The sequence below is a fragment of the Kwoniella shandongensis genome, chromosome 4 (genome assembly GCF_008629635.2).
Source record: "Kwoniella shandongensis chromosome 4, complete sequence".
In the NCBI taxonomy this organism is placed as follows: domain Eukaryota; kingdom Fungi; phylum Basidiomycota; class Tremellomycetes; order Tremellales; family Cryptococcaceae; genus Kwoniella; species Kwoniella shandongensis.
In genome coordinates, this window is record NC_089290.1 from 1724323 (window position 1) to 1743079 (window position 18757).

An 18757-nucleotide genomic window follows, 5' to 3' on the forward strand; every position below is an offset into this window, starting at 1 on the left:
GACTGGTGACGTTATCACCATCAAACAAGTTAATTGAGAAAACGGAGCGAACGCTTGACGTCATACTCCAATTTTCCGAGCTGAGCTTTCACCCACGTGCCTGACACGATTCTGCCACAAGCAATATCGCCGAGATGAAACGTACAAGTCCCAGGGGAGTCCCCGTGAGTGGCCCCGGATTGTTCCCCCCATTTTAATGCGGGAGAGAGAGGAACTAAAATGCTTTAAGGGGGACCTCGTGACTTGCATGGGGCCAGGGGAGTAGTTCCTGCTAATCAACCCAATCAGTCCAATCAATCAGAACCCGCTGCACATCAATCAATCTCTACTCCAAATAAACCAAACTCATTGGCGACTCACCTCCAGAACAACTGATACCTATCAATCAAACCCCTTCGAGCTGGTCCAATAATAATAATAACGTCGTGGGAGTAATACGTCTTTCCTTATCTCCCTTGGAAGACACGCGCCATCGATGGACGCTACTTCTTATCGACCGGGTGTTCAACAACGGCAATATTCATCCACTAGCACATCTCATCAATCACCGTTTAACCCCTCACCAACATCCCATCCTCAGATCTTGAACAGCGGTAACAACAGCAATACTTCTCCTCATTCCAACGTCAGTGTATCCGGTAACACACCTACGAACCCATCACCACTTGGTCCGACATACTTGACGAGATATCCGAATATAACGGAATCATTACCGACTTCCCAGATCACCGGTAGACTCAGCGGCGCCGCTACGAATAGTGGACCGGCTCTCGCTTCTGATACAGATATGTATCCGAGAGGAGGAGGGGACGCTTTCCCAGCTTCTTGGGCACCCGGACCAGGAGGAAGGGAGAACGTGAAAGATGAGAGGAGTTGGCCGCCGCCAACTACTGCTTCGGCCTCAGGCTCAAATGGCAGACATAATAGTCTGGGGGAAAGGATGTTCAGTGGGCCTGCGGGCGGAGCAAATGGAAATGGAAATAACGGACACATGAACCATGGTCGACATGCTCATGCCGGGTCCATCAGCGGGTCGGATCATGGTGGAGGACATGGCAACAAGATGAATCAGCATTCCCAGAATGCTCAACAACAACAACAGCAACAACAACAGCATCAGCAGCAACAACAACAACAACAGCAGCAGCAGCAGCAACAGCAACAACAACAGCAATCGGGACCTGGAGTATTTCCCAGTGCTGGACCGACAGCAAAGAGAGGTAGTAGAGCTTGTGTTGCATGTGGGTGTCCTTGCATTGCTGCTCAGCTTCATTGCTACTCCTTCATATGCAGGAGACAGCAGTTAATGTATGCTGACTTGGTCCTCCCATCTCCAGGTCGGAAAGGTAAAAACCGATGTGAATGGGATCCATCTGGGTCCGAAACCGTCTGCAGACGATGTCTCCTCAACGGCACTCCGTGTGTGTTCGAAAAGGCATCGGAGAAGGGCGGAAGAGCGAGGAACGGCAGTGTAGCCGCGTCAGACACCTTGCCGGGAGAAGCGGAACAGTACGTACACCGCTGTTATGATGCGGAGACTACGCGGAGCTGATATGCCACCATCGCTTCCAGTCGGGTGATGAACCTCGAACGGACCGTCCAGACTCTGGCGCAGAGCCAAGATCAGATTCAGAGCACTGTGAGCTTGTTCGACGACCATCATTATCCACTGTTAAGCTGATGACCAATTTCGCTAGCTGCAACAAATCCTATCGATGCTGCCCCATTCGCAAAACTCCATGCAGACGCCAATGGCCGGTCAAATGCAGCAATACATGTCACAACAAGGCGAAAATCCGACTGCCGTACACCCGTCCAGCATCTTCCCCTCTTCCGTTTCTCCGCCGTCAATCTTCTCGGGGTCCGGACAAAATGCTGTTCCTGGATCTCACTCGTCTGCCGCTGGTCAGAGTGATATAATGTATCAGACGTTGGCACCGGAACGACCACGATCACCCCAGAACACAGCGAGTGGTGAAGGAAGAGGGAACTACAATAGAAATACGAACGGATATGGGAAGAAGAGAAAAGAGGATTTCCCACCGTTGCCTGGATTTGCGCCACCAGTAAGTTCCCCGGCATGCTGGATGTTTGGGACGTCCAAAGCATAACTTACACCACTTGTGTGCAGAATCATCAATTTGGAACATACGGGATTATTCCTTTACCCTCTGCTCCACCTTCTCCTAGCCGATCTCGACATTCTTCTCGCTCATCATCTACCCACTCTAACGCATCTTCAGCCGCGCTACCTCACGAGACACTCAAAGCCCCCATCCAAGCGCTTCAAGCTTTGGCTAATGCTGCCGATCAAGCTGCCGCCATAGCGAACGACGAGTCGGGGCAGAAAGACTTGGCTATTTTGATATCGAACGATGAGGATGTAGATGACAAAGACGGCGAAGGGGGTGATGGCGAGAGAGGGAGGACGAGGAAGAGAAAGAGAGTAACAATTGATGGGAGCAGTATCCATCTGAGGGTCAAGAAGAAGACGAGACCTGATCCTACACCGAGAAACCCTTTCCCGGATGTGGTGACAAAGGGCTTAGTATCAGAGGCAGAGGCGAGGGAGTTGTGGGATATGTGAGTGTACTACTTTTGCGATATCCCGTTGAAAAGAGTGCTCGGGTAGACGGGTGCTGATGTGACCCGACAGATTCTTCTCCGGTTGTCATTACTTTGTGCCTTTGTGGGACAAGTCATACGATACCTACGAGACTTTTATTGAGCGAACACCTTTCTCTACAAACGGTATGTTTCTCTTTGTGATTTCGCAGGGGAACGTCTGCTGACGATTCGATCAAACAGGCTTACTAGCTGTAGCTGCGAAGATTCGGGCTGGTAACGGTGAGTTTGTCCTCTCATTTGGACCATAGAACTCCGACGCTGATCCATCAATCTCGGCGAATAGGTCCTCTTGGTCAAACCTTCCATCGATGTCTCGAAGAAGCTCAAGGTATTGCCCGATCGACCCTCTTCGGCCCCATCGTCAGGAAAGAAGCGGTCATGGCGATGTTGATCTTGAGTGTCTGGAGTCAGAACGGGTGGTTGCCATGCGGGTGAGTAGCGAAATCCCCTCACAAGAGTGAAACCGTTGAAGCTGACCTTTTGTATAGTCATGCACTGAGAATGGGATTGGACATAAACCTTCATCGGGCTTTGGATAAGCTTGCTAATAAGGACGAGACGCGGACAGAGTATGAAGAGCGAGATTTGGGTAAGTCTGCAAATACCAATGATTAATGGCATGCTGACACCATGATCAGTTGTGTCCGCTCGAATTTGGCTGAACTGCTACATGCATGATGTGCTGTGAGTACCAAAGCGACAATCTGTTTGCGCCAACCTACTGACAGGGCGTCACAGCGTGAGCTTGGGTACCGGCAAGCCCTTATTACTTCGCGACAACTCGTCGGTACAACGAGCCCGAGACTTGCTGTAGGTGGACATTCTTGTTATTCGAAGGCTCAACACTGACTCTCATCAACAGCACTCACCCCATGGTTTCTGAAACCGACATGAGGCTGATTGCTGGAGTGGAACTTGTCAATCTCCGAAGTAAGCTTCTTCCCACTCCTCAGTGATTGCCCGGCTTACATTCCGACAGTTCGCATCCTCGAGCACCTCACTCCCTTACACGGCAAAGTCGACAACCATACCATCGCCTTCTGCAAACGGATGCTGTCCGACATCACGGCGTGGCATCGCGAATGGTATGCCATCCACCGACAGCGATATGACGACGACAGTGTCTTGGTCAAATTGCTCGAGACTGAGAAGGTGTACGCTCAATTGTGGACTGTCTGTGTGGCGTTGCGAGGCGTACAGTGGGACAAGGTGAGCAATACGCAATACATGCCAATTGATTCGATATCTGACACGAGTGCAACAGCTCTCTCCTGATCAGCGTGAGCTGGCATTCCAAGCGAAAGACGCCGCTCTGCGATGTATCGAGATCTTCCTCCGGTCCGAAAACTTCAGGGCGCATCTGAAATACGCGACCCACGACCAGCTTGTTTCGGTTGCATTCGCAGCGGTGTTTTTGCTCAAGATGTGAGTTGAGGGCTTTCAGATCAGCTTGGTCGACATGACTAACATCGTGCCTACAGAGCCATACTCTACCCTTCGGCGGTCTCTTTGCCCGTTCTCATCTCGCAAGTCTCACAGCTCTGTCAACTCCTCTCTGCAGAATGTTTCGCCGAGCGATACGCGGTCACACTCCGGTTAATGCTCTCCAATTTCCGACGAAAGACAGGCGCGATGTCGACTGTTCCAGGTACACCACGACTTTCTGGGTCAGGGACGGCACATGGACAAGTCTTACCCATGACACCTGGTGTGAATTCAGGTGGCGCGATCGGGGATCTCGATGGTGGTCTACAGAGTTTCCTGTCCCTCCCTCAGATGGAGGGTTTGGATTCGGGAGCCGGAGGCAATGGCGCGGATGGTGGAACAGAAGGATTGTGGGACATGATGGCTCTAGACGGGTTCGATTGGCCTACCGAATTCAGTCCCAGCGCTTTACCGGTATGGTTGCAAGACAATGTGAGTTTGACGACGTGACGCTCGAACGCCATGCTGACTTGGCTTGTAATCTTGGCAGAACTTTACGGATCTAGGATTACCGGCAGATGGTTCTGACAGCTTGTTCCTTCCTCTCGAGTGAGTATCTCTCGCCTTGATTGCGACTCGGGTATCGTGAAATAGAACAAAAGCCGAAGCTGATCAATCATTTATCTGTGCCATTTTTAGACTCGCAAATATGTTTTTGCCCTCGGGGACGCAGTCGAACGCAGGTTATCAGTTCACATTACCCGACTCTGCAGATGTCGGTGCCGAGGCGTGGTAGTCATACTGTACGATAACGATGCTCATAGTATCCATCGTATTGCGTCAGTTCGGCGATGTGGGGCCGGGTTTGGTCTGGTGGGGATTGGCCGATGTGTAGTCTACGAAGGCTTTGCGGTCTCGAGACCGTCAATGATACGGTTATCTACATACCGGCGGTGTTTTATTTTTCAGGGTTTTATACGGATGTTCTGGGTTTTCTATCGAAATAATTTGTTTTGTTTGGCGACCAGACGGTATATGCCAAGGATCCCTTCGACCAGGAGAAGGTTGTAACCTATATCGTAATAATTAACAATCTCATAAGCATATCTGTCCAACTTGTACGACTATGGTGGCCATGAGCCGGGATAGTCACCAGGGAAACCGGTTATAGGTTATGTACGCTGGACGGAAGCTTTCTCTCCACTTCCTTTTCCCTTTTCGTCTTGACTATAAAAGTGGTTAATCCGTATACCGCGGCCGGATCGGGAATTATGATATAACACTTCACGTGGCCGGCTAGTTGTTCTACACACCGCCATCCGTCCGAATTTACCGGAATCGTCAGGTTCCAGTCGGATATAAGCGAAGTGTAGCAGCGCAGTGCAACGGCGCCCGAATGCGATTAGCAAAAGGTAGCGAGCGCATCCGGCATCTTACCTCGTAACAATAGCAAAACAATTTTCCGTCCATTGCGGCTATGGGGCTATAGACCATGATATGGATGATGATGATGATGATGATGGTGTTGTTTTGACAAAACTTTAACCGTTCTAGCAGGTTAAATCCAACGTACTTCCACGCTTCTTTCGTTGATGAATAAGCAAATTTGTGCGAGAAGTAAAACTGAAAGTAAAAGTAAAAGTTAAAAACAACTTCGGTCTCCGATCCATTATCATCGTCTGATATATTTTGATTTTGATATTGTTCTTTCAATCTTCATCTTGGTTTTGGTTCTTATAATATAATACAGTACAATATTTATAGGTTTGTCTTGTCTTGCCATCTCACACATATCGACGCAATTGACACACAAACGCTCTGACCACTTTCATACTGGGATCGCCACCTCATCCGTATCGTATCGTATCGTATCGGAATATATCGCCCGCACGAGCAGTAGTCGAACAACTAGCTATTTTTGGCTGCATTTAGCTTAGCCTTCAGGCTCCACCACCACCACCATCCCATCTCATATCATCTCTTTTTACCCATCATTATGTCACACACACCATCGACAATCACTCAGGTCGATATGGAATCAACTTCCAAACCTCTTTCGTCTTACGGATTGAAAAAGACACCATGGAGACGATATGTCACTCCCTTCGAGACGATTGTGGCTCGTAAATATCCCGGATCGGGAACTGAAGAAGATCCTTATGTCGTAGATTGGTTACCTGGAGATGTAGAAGATCCTCAACTCTGGCCATCAGTCTACAAATGGACAACAGTGAGTTCCCCTTATCCCCATTAAATACTGTACAATGCTTATAAAGTGACTCGTTTATAGATCATCTTGGTCAGTTGGGTCACTTTGGCCGTCGCGCTCAGTTCATCGGCCTACTCCGGTGGTGTTCAGAGTATGATGGCAGAATTCCATTCCAGTCAAGAACTCCTCATCGCTGGTATCTCCCTCTTCGTCGTCGGTTTCGCTTTCGGTCCTCTGTGAGTTACAGTCAGTCTGTTGAAACACTTGTTTATACATCCATGCTGATAGATGGTGGTCCTCTGCAGTATCTGGGCTCCTCTTTCCGAAGTCTTCGGTCGACGAAACGTCTACATCGTCTCATACATCTTCCTCACCATCTGGACAGGTGCCGCCGCCGGTGCTCCCAACGTCGGTTCTCTCCTTGTCTTCCGATTCCTCGCTGGATTCTTCGGTTCTTCGCCTCTCGCCAACGCCGGTGGTACAATCTCAGACGTCCTTGATGCCAACCAACGTGGATTGGGTATGGCTCTTTTCTCCGCCGCCCCTTTCCTTGGTCCCTCTCTCGGTCCCATTACCGGTGGTTTCCTCGGCTTGACTCAAGGATGGAGATGGATCGAGGGATTCCTCTGTATCTTCTGTGGTGTCCTTCTTCTCCTCGTCATCGTCGCTTGTCCCGAGACCTACGCCCCCGTATTGCTTCGACAACGAGCCGCCAAGTTGAGCAAGGTCACTGGAAAAGTCTACAGATTCAGAGCCGACGCCAAGCGACCTCTTCAACCCATTCAGATGTTCAAGATGTCCTTGATCCGACCTTGGAAGTTCTTGTTCCTTGAGCCTATTGTCTTGATCATGTCCCTTTACACCGCTTTGATCTACGGTATCCTCTATCTCTTCTTCGCCGCTTACCCTATCATCTTCCAAGTGAGTACCCCTTCTTTCGTCATTTCCTCTTGTCTTGTATACTGACGATCCCTTAGCGTGGTCACCACTGGAACACTGGTATCGGCGGTCTTGCGTTCCTCGGTGTCTTGGTCGGTACTATCCTCTCAGTCATCCTCAGTGTCTTTGTGTCCAACCCTCAATACGTCCGCACTGCCAAGAGAAAGGGTGGTCGAGCCGATCCCGAGGACAGGTTGCCCCCTGCCATGTGGGGAGGTGCTCTCATTGTCATTGGTCTTGCCGGTACTGCCGCAACTGATGGACCCGACATTCACTGGATCGCGCCCATCATCTTCGGTGTCCCCTTCGGTTGTGGTATCATCGTCGTCTTCTTGTCGGTCTTGGGTTACCTCGTCGACAGTTACACCGTGAGTCATGTGTGCGGTATTTAAGGGATTTGACTTGAGTGCTAACTTTGTTCTGCCAGATCTACGCCGCTTCCGTCCTCGCTGCCAACTCTGTCCTTCGATCGTTGTTTGGTGCCGCCTTCCCCTTGTTCACCACTCAGATGTTCGGCGCTATCGGTGTTCACTGGGGTGTCGCCCTTCCCGGTTTCCTGTCTCTCGCCTGTATCCCCGCCACCTGGGTCTTCTACAAGTACGGTGCCAAGATCCGAGCCAAGTGCAAGTACTCTGCCGATGCTGAGAAGCAAATGGCTATGATCATGGCTGCTCGAATGGCTCAGGCTAAGCAGGATGACGAAGAGGCTCGTATGGAGGGCAAGAACGAGTCTTCTGCCACCAACACCAACGCCAACGCCAACGCCAATGCTCAACAGGCTATCGTCGAACAACAACCCGCCGAGCAGGAAGGTGGTTTGAGCAAGGTCGAATCTCGAGCTGCCGAATACGGAGGCAACGGTGCCGCGAACGGTAACAAGTTGACACGAATGCCATCCAAATTCCCTCCTCACATGCACCACGAGTGGACGATTTACGACGCTCTTGCCGATAGGGATGAGAATGATCTTGAGGATGATGAGAGAATCAGGTTGGTAGACTTGCACAAGAAGTTTGACCATGCTCGAGCCAAGAAGGCTTAAGTCTCAAGAGTAGGGAATGGAAACGAAACAAAAGTAAAATACAATACAATAATAGAATAAAATAGATGTTGGTTCTTCATTAGCGAGAGTGGGAGACGTTCTTCTTCTCTTCTCTCGTAGTGTCTATAATGTGGTGCATTGGCAATTGTTCAATGCATTGTTGGTGTGTAAACATATTTGCAGGATGAGCAAGCAGCGTTATAGATACAACTTTGTCTGTGCATTTGTGTTGTGTTTTGTGTGCCGGTGGAGATAGCCGAAATGTTAACTGAACTTTGGTTTTGGGTTAGTAATCGATTTGAAATTTGTGGTGGTCTGATCTCGCCATCATCTCGTCCAATCGCTCGAATATCCAAAATGTGGAGATGCAAAGCCAGATAGCAATTGAGATAACTATCGAAGAATTAGATCTCATCTCATCTCAACTACAGTAAATCACTTACAAACGTCTGTTCTACTTCTATCTCGTATATCCCAAGCATAGGCTACTATAAGCGAGCTTTGGATACATCGTCGTTGGCGTTATCACCACTCGGAGGACTTGGAACACAATCACTAGTGAACGAACGATCACGACATTGGCTCGTGGTCATCAATCACGTTATCTACCAAAAGTGTTGGTGCGCAAGGATCGATTCGGACGTTCACCTCGTTGTCAATCTTGAGAGTTCCGTACATCAAGTAACACGACATAACGAGCGAGACCAGCTCACCCGAACGACACATACCGCACATCTATATCCTTCCTCACTTAGCCTAGCTCTGACCTAGCTCCTCCTCGCCCGGAACTTGGCGAGTACTCAACTCCCTCTTCTCGCTTCACGATGTCCGCCCCCGCCCCCGCCCACGCCCCCTCACTTATCCTCTTTACAACTTCCCAAACTGCTCTACCGGTACGATACGCCCATCCTTCCAAACCGACATTGGTGATACCACCCCTGGTACATCGCTCATTACACAATGCGTTGGATGGTGATGCCCAATCAGCACTTTTACTTGGCGATCAAGCTGGTTCCAGCTCTGGGAGGTTGATTATACCTCATCCTGATGGATTGATCAAACACGATTTACCTTCTCACAACCTCCAAGGATCGTCATCGCAAATACGGATTGACGAAGCCAACTCTTCTCCGTCGGGCGTGACGATCTCCAACCTCCCAGAATCGGAATCGATCCATTCACCACTCGACATTGAACTTACCGTGAAACTGCACTTGGTCGCCCCCTCTCCGACTCCCCCTTCTTCAGCTTTCAAATCAACGTCGAACGGCACTTCGACACGAGGGTCTTGGATATCCGAAGCACTTTCGATACTCTCTGAATATAAGGGATTGTCGAGAGATGCTATTGATACCCTCTTGATAGGATTCAAGGGAATAGATTATAGGGGCGAGAAGAATGATCCGATTCCCACACCTGGAACTAACGGCACAAACGGGACGAAAAACACGAACGGTAATGTCGATGATAACGAGACGATCCCTTCTGAGTTGGAAGAGGAAGTGTTGGAGATATTCCAACATCTCGAAGAGGCGGACGTTGGTAAAGAGACCAAATTGGGTATATTATACTCCCCATTAGGACTGTTGAAGAAACTTGTTGAACAAGTGGGAGATGCTAAGACCAGAAAGGTCGGAGTGAACGCGTTGGATACGCCGGATTGTCATCATTTACCTAAGGAATATACGGGTTACGCGAGAGAGAATGGGATCGAGTTGTGGGCTGGTAGTTTGGGTGAAGGATCAGGTGAGTAGGCGTCCGTCCGTTCTCTCTCTTGCCGGGTTGGTGACATCGTCACTCTCTCACCGCCTCTACACCGCACGACATCTCCCAAGTCAAGGCAATATCCTTTACTTCGGTGCTGACGGTTCGTCGCCTTCTACCAGACCCCTTACCATCCGCCCATCTCCATAACCTCTTACAGGAATTCGTACCCGCCCTCGGTGCCATCGGTCAACCCCAACCATCATTACAGAAACTGGGCAAACTTATCCCTGTCCGTGAGGACGGATCGAAGTTTGATGATCAGAGAGAAACAGGGGTGGAAGTGAGATGGGTCTTGAGTGTGAGTCGGAGTTTCCTGATGCGTCCAACAAGACGGTGGTATCAATAACAGGCCGATCGGCGCTGTTACTACCTTGCTCGACATGGCGTGGCTGACACTTAGGAATGCCCTCAGTATACCCTCGTGTCCAAGACTAGGAACGTTGTGAAAGACAAAGGGTGAGAAAACTCTTCCATCTGGTTTAGCTGAGGAAATGCTGATTTTTTCGACATAAAAACAGGTATATCATCGCGGCCGATTTTGCATCATGAGCATCAGACGTCCAGAATCAGTCGACGGTCCACATTCCACCAAGTGAACAATATATCCACTCGTCGTAGAGAAGGTCGATCTTGTATACGGTATATGGGATCAATCAGTAAAGCATCTTTATCACATCATATCAGATCAGATTTTTCAGATTTAGTCAAATATAGAACATCAATCGCAATTTTAGGCTATCAGGTATCAGAGAGGGGATGACAATATGCATAAGGTTATGTTTCTATGTCTATCGTATGATCTTCTTTCTCGCCGTCTTGGTGCCAAGGGGTTTTTTTTTTGGTTATAGCGCCGATTGCCTCTCTCGTTCGAGGTCAGCGAGGAAATTGACCATCTGCGGGGGGTCATTTGGGCAGTCAACATCTGCTCTATAAGGAAGTGGAGGGAGGCATGAAGGGTGATTGTAGATGAAGCGGGTCAATGGGGGTTGGCTGATGGAAAAGGGTAGAGCGAAACAGTATACGGGGGTAGGCTACGTACCGTCTGATGTCTTCGCTCGGCTTCTTCTCTGCCGTAGTCGGTCTGCGCGCGATTGAGGTTGTGGTCAGCGCACTCATACTTTGATTCGGCGATACCCCTCCGCTAGCTAGCTATCTGGCGATCCATTATCCCGCTTCCTTCAGGTGGATTACAACCAAGAAGCGGGGACCGACCAGCAACGTGAAATCTTGATTGTAAATGGCCCAACAAAAGTACGACCACTAAGGCTGATGTTTGTGCACACGATTGCTCGACTCACCTTCATCCTATCTTTGACCTTCAACAACTTTTCTTTAAAATGACCTTCTGCGCTAACTCCTTTCTTCTCCATCTCCTGATCTTCCATCAACTTCCTCCCCTTCGCACCACTATACGCTGCCACTCTCAGTATCCCGATTGAACCAATAGCGTCCAGTCTATCGGCATCTTGAACAGCGTGTAATTCTGGACAAGAAGTTTGCCATGTCCATTGTGTAGGTGAGGACGAGGTGAGACGGAGTTCGGAGGTGTAGGATATGTTGGGGATGATAGCCAGGATGAGAGATGATTGGGATGGCGTAAGAGATGGATGGGAGAGAAGGTGGGAGAGTAGGGTAGATAGGGGGGATGAGGTGGAGGTGGAGTATTTGTCTATCGACGTCGCATGAGGGAAGAGGGATGGTCAGCGTCAGCGTATTGGACGAGACGAGGTCCACTTTGTCACATTCTGTCACAGTAGGAGGAAGAATGAAGGGTCACAGATATAGACTCACGATCTAGGAGAGACAATTCGTATGAGCCAAGAAAGATGGTAAAGTACATGTCATTCGGCGGTGACGACTTCACGAGGTTCATCGCCCGACGCCCAACTCACCGTCCAAATCATGGAACAATGCAGCGAGCTCAACCACCAGCAGATCAGGCACAGGCGTCATCGTCTTTGCAATCTTCAGAGCGAGCTTTCGGACTCTATCAACTGGATGGGAGGATACTAGTAATCAGCATGTGACCATGGCATTTCAACAGAGACAGACACAGTCGGCATGGCTTTCGCGTCGTTATCATCGTGCGGGCCATGCGGAGAGGACGCAGGAGCTACTCACCATGTGGCCAATCATGTGATGGATCATATCTACGATGACGAAACGCAGATCAGCATGGGTCTCAAAGGACAATCTCAACATCACCGTCTGACGGTATTCCAGACGCACTTTGCCATCTGAGCTCTGACCAGCTCTTCAGCTCTCTCGAACAGGTACAAGGGCCGTTCGTATGTCATCGTGAGTCGGTGTTGTGTCTCTCTAGACAATCGATCGTGTCGCAGAAGTAGTGTTGATGCTATTGAACAATGTCGTATCACATTACTCGGTCAAACGCGTTTTTCGTCATGATGGACGCGTGAAGTGGAGGTTGAGGTGAGGTGAAGATTAGTTCGTGGCAGTGGCAGTGGCTGTGGCAGCGTGGACAATCAAAATAACATTGTTCGATACACGTTCAGGCGCGGCGCTGACTACGAGCTGCGAGCATCTCATGTAGGTAGATGCCCCTCCAAACTTACAAGTTGCCACTGAGGGACTTGAAGGCGCCTTCGTCGGTAAAAGATGTTGGCTTCGACACATCAATCAGTTAGCTTAACTAATGCCTAATTCAAGAGAGTCGAGCCGAGCCGAGCCTTCGTCTTGGAGTGTGGCTTCTACCTTTGATAACGAAGGCGTAGTTACTATATTCGCCCATTCGCTTCCTTTCATAATGACGTCGGATCTGAGTCTCTTTCAAAGATGATGAAAGGGATGTACGAAGACTGTAGTGGCGAAGAGGGAGGCTTGGCGTCGATCGTACTACAGTACTGTACCTACGGTTGTATTCTACTGTAACTTATCCTAAAGTATGAATGTTCTTCCCAATGTAATTCTGGTTCTGAACATACTTCTACTCCTCCAACTTCTTTCTTATCAAAGAAACGATTCCATCAACTTGAACACACGCCCCGCTGAATCCAAACCATATCACAGCTTTGTCCATTTACTTAACTTACGGTAAACTTGATCGTCATCCATCCTCAACATCAACATCAATTTCACTTTTGAAGCAGAAGCAAAAACTACAGTAACCTATTCGTTCAACACTAGACAACTCAACTACAGTAACTACATCGTATCGACTTGGACCGAATTGCCCTTAACGTTATCACTTTCACTTTCACTTTCACTCTCCAGCGTAATATGAGAAGATGGGAAACTGTCTTTCTGGCCACACTGTTCGGGATGGTATTCTCAGCCGTGATTCTCGTCCGGTCATTCTCCAGGTAAGTTGAGTCATGTCTGTCGAGCGGAGTCGTGTCTTTTATCGAATCATAACCCTATTCCTGCCGTGACTAGTTACACTATCACTTACCGGGGCTGGGATCGTACTGCCCCACTGTCTTTTTGGGACTTTGATTAGAGTATGTGAGTTGACTTACAGTATCGTGTTGTTTTCAGACTGGTCCAATTTCATCATCAGAGCTGAATAAACCTCTACCACAAGTACCAGAACAGACCAAAACCGTTCGATTCGGATACGATCCACCGTAAGTCTGTCGTGTGCTTCGCCACCAATAAATGTACATTCCATCGTGGACTGTTCTGTGTCATTACGCACTATGATGAACCTTTCACCGATCACTGCGTGTACTTGTACTTCTGGTTCAATATGCTGACCAGTTTACAATATCGGTCAGGGCTTGGGAGTTCTATGCGAATCGACCAACTGATGAGAATCTCGCCAATACGCGATATTGCTCACCCCATCATTCCGCTTCACCGCTTACTCGGACGAGAATTACCCCTCCTCCTGCTTATAAGACTTGGTCATGGTATGATGAAAAGGGATTCGTAGTGACGAACCAGTAGTGCGAACATAGTAGAGAGGCGGACGGAAGGGGGACACACTTACGTTTGGGCAAAAGAAAGGGGTTTGCACGGTGAAACCGTTGGTAGACCTTGTTCTTGGTGACACTGGATCGGGGACGTACTTATGCGGTGTTGATAGGGGCTTGTACAGTATATGCATTGGTACCAGGGACATCATTCATTCTGTCTACTGTGATTGTATAGCTACACTACGAATACTCAAAGCTTGCCATTCTCATACCGTTCTATTTCGTTTCTTCGTAAGAACAAAATCATCTATCGACTGTGCGTACTGAAAGTCCGTGAGATTTCATCTATTCCTTTGTATCCCGTCTAGTACAATCTCGGATTACCTGAGATCCCCTGTTCACCATCCTCGCTAATGTACTGATTCCGTTGTCCCCCATAATGTTGTTGCTGCTGTTGACATCCCGGTCCTTGTTGCATCGAATACGGTCTGGCCTGAGGCCACGCTTCTTGCCCTTGCCGCTGGGGAGAAGTAGCATCGCTAAACCCAGTTCTACCACCATCTTCCGAATCCGAGCGGACGGGTGCTCGCTCTTCTTGTAATCGTTGGTAAGAGTTGGCTGATCGTAATGAGGGATAGAGGACATTCCCACTAGGAGATCGGATGGGTTTAGGAGCGGGGGTGAAGCTGCCTTCGGGTTGTTCAGAACCATATCCGTTTCGGCCTTGCATTTTGATTGCCTCGTCCGGACCAGCACCAATCGAGTCGGGCATAAACCTGTACACAGTGATCAGCGTACTACCAACCTTCCAAGCAGTCTGTTTGGGTACTCACGTTCGTTGCAGTTTCGTGGAGCTGGAATGCGTTCCGGGAACACCACGTATATAATCCACGAAGAATTTGCAGGCATAGTAGATCTCAACGAAGAAGTCGCTGAGGTTGATAGTATCCCAAATAGCTTGACAATAAGTCTTGAAGCCTGTCTTTCTCTGATGCGGGTTCTTCATGCGATCGGTGCTGCAGAACAAATGCACTCAGCATGATGATCACCGGACCGATGTCAATTGACGAAGCAAGACTTACTAATCGGTCCAGTTATAAGCCCATCCCATGTATACGCTGAAAATGACCATTTCCACACAAGTACATAGCGCCGACAGCCCGTCCGAAACGTTGGTGGCTGTCCAATAGGCTGTCGCTTTGATCACGTTATGACTTTGGAGAATGGAGAACAAGAAAGCTGTGATACACAACACCTTGGTCAACGCGGACCCTTTGAGCAGCATAAAGGCGAGAATGGACACTCACACTGGTAGAACGTGAAGAAAACGATGAGCTTGATGGCCAAAAACTTGCTGAGCGGTTTTCGTCCTTTTAATTCTCCCTTGCACAGTACGTAGAAGACGATGAGACCGTAGAGCGCAACCGAAATGGAGACGAAGTCGACCGCATCGAGATATGCTTCGGCGAAATGTACTGAGTATTGCTCAGGACAGAGCTGTTAATCGATATCAGTCAGTGATGAAAGAGCTTCTCTGACAAAGAGCAAAGACTCACCACATCGTAATACTGGCAGATGATACCGATGACGGAGATGAGCGGTCGAAGTACGACATATTGCATCACGCTGAAACTCAGAGCATGCCAGAAGTACGGCTTCGAAGCTCTGAATCGCCAGAAGTTGAACTGCAGAGAAGGATTGACCTGTCAGTGACTTGTCGTATGTGCACAGCTCCGCCGGGCTATAGCTACTTACGGGGAATCTGAACAGAGCAACATAGCGTCAGCACAGAAGCTATTCTACGTATAGATCACACCACTCACGGGAACTTCATCTTATCTTTTTCTTTCAGAGCGGATTTGATCTGCTGATCATCTGTACCCATCGAGACCAGTTCCATGAGTAACATCAGGAAAGCAGACAATGTTACCGCTTCGTATGCGGTCTGTCGTGTCCAAGTCAGCTGATGGAATTAGCTTCTAAGAGGTATGTGACTTACTTCAGCAAGGATGTAGTATTCGTATTCCGTGTAATACCGGTACGAGAAGAACGACACAATCGCATACCTGATTGTGAGGTCAGTCTACAGCCCCCAAGCGGGCAAAGCTGAGTAGAACTCACACAGGGGGCATCAACAACACCCTCATGACTTGTCGTTGGGCTGGAGGATGTTGGTAGTGCGTTGCGTGCATTGTAAGGGTGAAGAGGGTGATGAGAGCCGTCTAATGTTGAAGCGATGAAATCAGCACGTGCATAGATCCTCGACCCCGTAGCCTAGTTTTTGCGTAGCACGACTGCAGGACTGGGGATGAATAAACCCACAAGAGCAGCACATCCACCGGACACGGCCCATCTGAGGGAGATACTGTATCAGCACACCTTGATCCCAAGATCCGAAGTTGATTCGTAATGCTCACCCGATCCGATGAGCATCCCAATGTATTCCTCCAGGACTCCAGAAACTGTCATCTACCGCCTATGTATCGGTATCGCCAATAACATCGATCGTCAGAACATGAGCAGAGACGGGGATCGATGTTAAGATATAGCGACATGTGACGAGCGAGGGAGAAAAAGAGATGGGAAGTAGGGGGAGGAAGGTGATTTGGATGCCAAGTCATCAGCTTCCCCCTCTACTCTATTATTAGATTTCAGCAAGTACCCACCCTATTCGTCGAGTTGTCTGAAGGACACGACATCTTCTCAACGATGCTATCGACGTATCTTCCCCCTCAAGATTCTTTCAGAGGAATCAATTATCCTCTTGGTTGTTTGAGCGTAGTGTAGGTTGTCCAGGTGACGATCCTTTCTGCCGAACGATAAAGGAAGAGGCTGGATGGAGATTTCCGTCGGAATATCCCAAGTTCGAAAGATATAAGCCACGTTCAGACCGACTTGATGAGCTCGTCGCCTCAAATGGGCGATATAGGTGATGGTCGACAAATGTCACTTGCCCGGTATAGAGGAAGGAGAAGTGGACACTAGGAAGAAGAGGTGAGAGGAACAAGGAATGTTGATTTGGTGAAGTGAATAAACGCAAAAGTTGAATGACGCGAAAGTAATGTCGGTTTTGAATTCGGGCTTCACTGCGGCGCGGTGATCAGAGGGTATGCGCAGTTGGGGTACACAGTAGTTCCAATCCTGTTCTATCGAGACGAGTAGAGGTGGTGATGATGGACTGGAGGGATGATACGTTGCGTACACGAGATGTGATGGATAAGATGTCAAGTAATCAAGTTTAGATCCGATTACATCTCTTGTTGTCAACAAACGGGCTTCACCGCCTCGTGCATGACACGTACTACGCATTGCTTCTTCATCACTTCCGGGCCCCGGGGTGAATCACTCTGTTAGTCACTCGAGAGGATGTGAATCTTCCCCCTTGCCTTGCTTGGATAAAGTAGTCATCGTTCGACACATAGTCATATCAGTTCAGCTATACTATATCACTCGACGATAAGAAACAGTCACGTCTCTGACCCCCAGAAGGCCGGAGGGATGGAGGCTTCCACACCACATGGTGAACTTTGAGTGCCGAGCAAGAAAAATCTGGTTTGATACTACTCGACATCGCCATGATCACAATCGAGTGAGACTATCTGCGGACCTCTTCTCGGTATGGCTGGCGTCATGACGTGCTCTCATGGCCACCACCCGTTTTCAGGCCTGCAGCGTGCGTAGTCTGGCATCTCTCCAAGACGATCAGTCTCCTATCTGGTGTTACGCTTTGATACATGTATACATGCACGAAAGAACGCGTAATCATGTGCTTTATAAACCTGAGCTCACATTGAAGAATAGAAGAGAAAGTGAGAGAGAAGGATTTCCATGAATGACTGACCGCTCATCTCCACCTCGACCTTCCACCGAGCCCAATGAGTCTGCTTCCTATATTTTCAATACCATCTAGTTACCGCCGACCTCTGAAAGACGATCATCGTAAGCGATACACTTGAGAGTGAGAAAAAAAGGGCAGGATGCGACTCACGCTCCAGGAGCACCTCAAGGGCGTCACCATCCTCGAGCTCGAGTTCCTCGGCAGTTTGCGTGTCGAGGATTCTTTGACCATCGAAGAGCAATCTGATAGGTTTGTAGCAAGACGTAGAACGTCAATAAGAGTCGGAAGAGAAGAAGGAGCAGATGACAGAGGGTTCTCGATCAGTTTCGAACTATGCTTAATGACAATGGGTAACGTACCGAATGGCGTTGACATCGGTACCGACACGATCGGCATAGGCAGTCTATGAGAAGGTGGTCAGCAAAGCCGACCCTGGACAACGACATGCAAGGAACCAGAAAAACAGGGAACAGCCTTCAAATAGCCTTTCTTCAAGCTATACGAGAAGGAAAATCCATGACAGTCCACTCACCTTGAGCTTATTCAATCGTGTAGTCTTCTTGATCTTGAAGAACACCTCGTCACCGTTGGTTGACACGATCTTGATGTTCAGTGTGTTGTTGGCATCTGATAAAAGAGGGACGATTATAAAGCGAAGAGTGATAGAGACGATCACGTCAGCTCATGATTTTATCAAAGATATTTGCCACCTAATCTCGAAAAGAAACTCACCACCCTCGGGCTTAGGCTTGGCCTCGGCGGGCGGTTGAGCGGGAGATCCGGCGTCAGACATGTTGATGAATAGGTTGAGTTGTTTAGTTCGGTGGCGTTGAGGACAAGGCGTTGATGGGGTGGACTGGTCGGCTGATCGGGGAGGGTGGTTGTTGTTGTTATTAGGAGGAAGTCTGGAGAGCCAAGTGACGATACGCTGTTTCGGGTCTGTCCTTATGGTGATAAGGAGAGGAGGTAATTAATATGGTCTGCTGCTTGATCGCGTCTTCGGAGTGTGTGTAGCGTTCGGCGAAGATTGT

General features: G+C 48.9%; 7 protein-coding genes across 7 annotated transcripts; 4 read left to right on the forward strand and 3 right to left on the reverse strand.

The window, feature by feature from the left end:
• Nucleotides 1-475: 475 nt before the first annotated feature.
• Nucleotides 476-4849, forward strand: CI109_102665 (uncharacterized protein; the record flags this gene model as incomplete). The annotated part of the gene is made up of 17 exons (XM_032006382.1): nt 476-1241; nt 1338-1509; nt 1573-1639; nt 1698-2066; nt 2132-2583; nt 2657-2751; nt 2809-2847; nt 2912-3059; nt 3117-3217; nt 3267-3312; nt 3367-3438; nt 3491-3558; nt 3608-3837; nt 3893-4053; nt 4110-4545; nt 4604-4662; nt 4753-4849. The coding sequence occupies 17 exons, from the start codon at nt 476-478 to the stop codon at nt 4847-4849; spliced, it is 3378 nt and encodes a 1125-aa protein (XP_031859403.1).
• Nucleotides 4850-6049: 1200 nt separating this feature from the next.
• On the forward strand, nt 6050-8243 carry CI109_102666 (uncharacterized protein; the record flags this gene model as incomplete). Its single annotated transcript, XM_032006383.1, has 5 exons — nt 6050-6283; nt 6344-6498; nt 6568-7183; nt 7240-7569; nt 7629-8243. The coding sequence occupies 5 exons, from the start codon at nt 6050-6052 to the stop codon at nt 8241-8243; spliced, it is 1950 nt and encodes a 649-aa protein (XP_031859404.1).
• Nucleotides 8244-9067: 824 nt separating this feature from the next.
• Nucleotides 9068-10559, forward strand: CI109_102667 (uncharacterized protein; the record flags this gene model as incomplete). The annotated part of the gene is made up of 4 exons (XM_032006384.1): nt 9068-9989; nt 10130-10308; nt 10423-10466; nt 10529-10559. 4 exons carry the CDS (start codon nt 9068-9070, stop codon nt 10557-10559), a joined length of 1176 nt encoding a protein of 391 aa, XP_031859405.1.
• Nucleotides 10560-10852: 293 nt separating this feature from the next.
• Nucleotides 10853-12307, reverse strand: CI109_102668 (uncharacterized protein; the record flags this gene model as incomplete). Its single annotated transcript, XM_065967173.1, has 6 exons — nt 10853-10903; nt 11050-11091; nt 11309-11679; nt 11903-12004; nt 12132-12160; nt 12240-12307. The coding sequence occupies 6 exons, from the start codon at nt 12305-12307 to the stop codon at nt 10853-10855; spliced, it is 663 nt and encodes a 220-aa protein (XP_065823245.1).
• A 951-nt stretch (nt 12308-13258) lies between these two features.
• CI109_102669 (uncharacterized protein) lies at nt 13259-13919 on the forward strand (the record flags this gene model as incomplete). Its single annotated transcript, XM_032006386.1, has 3 exons — nt 13259-13333; nt 13509-13597; nt 13748-13919. The coding sequence occupies 3 exons, from the start codon at nt 13259-13261 to the stop codon at nt 13917-13919; spliced, it is 336 nt and encodes a 111-aa protein (XP_031859407.1).
• Nucleotides 13920-14252: 333 nt separating this feature from the next.
• CI109_102670 (uncharacterized protein) lies at nt 14253-16587 on the reverse strand (the record flags this gene model as incomplete). Its single annotated transcript, XM_032006387.1, has 12 exons — nt 14253-14664; nt 14722-14904; nt 14971-15127; nt 15196-15385; nt 15445-15573; nt 15644-15650; nt 15712-15833; nt 15888-15954; nt 16010-16110; nt 16211-16241; nt 16306-16364; nt 16555-16587. The coding sequence occupies 12 exons, from the start codon at nt 16585-16587 to the stop codon at nt 14253-14255; spliced, it is 1491 nt and encodes a 496-aa protein (XP_031859408.1).
• A 1207-nt stretch (nt 16588-17794) lies between these two features.
• CI109_102671 (uncharacterized protein) lies at nt 17795-18519 on the reverse strand (the record flags this gene model as incomplete). The annotated part of the gene is made up of 5 exons (XM_032006388.1): nt 17795-17811; nt 17877-17968; nt 18086-18129; nt 18259-18353; nt 18459-18519. The coding sequence occupies 5 exons, from the start codon at nt 18517-18519 to the stop codon at nt 17795-17797; spliced, it is 309 nt and encodes a 102-aa protein (XP_031859409.1).
• Nucleotides 18520-18757: the final 238 nt, after the last annotated feature.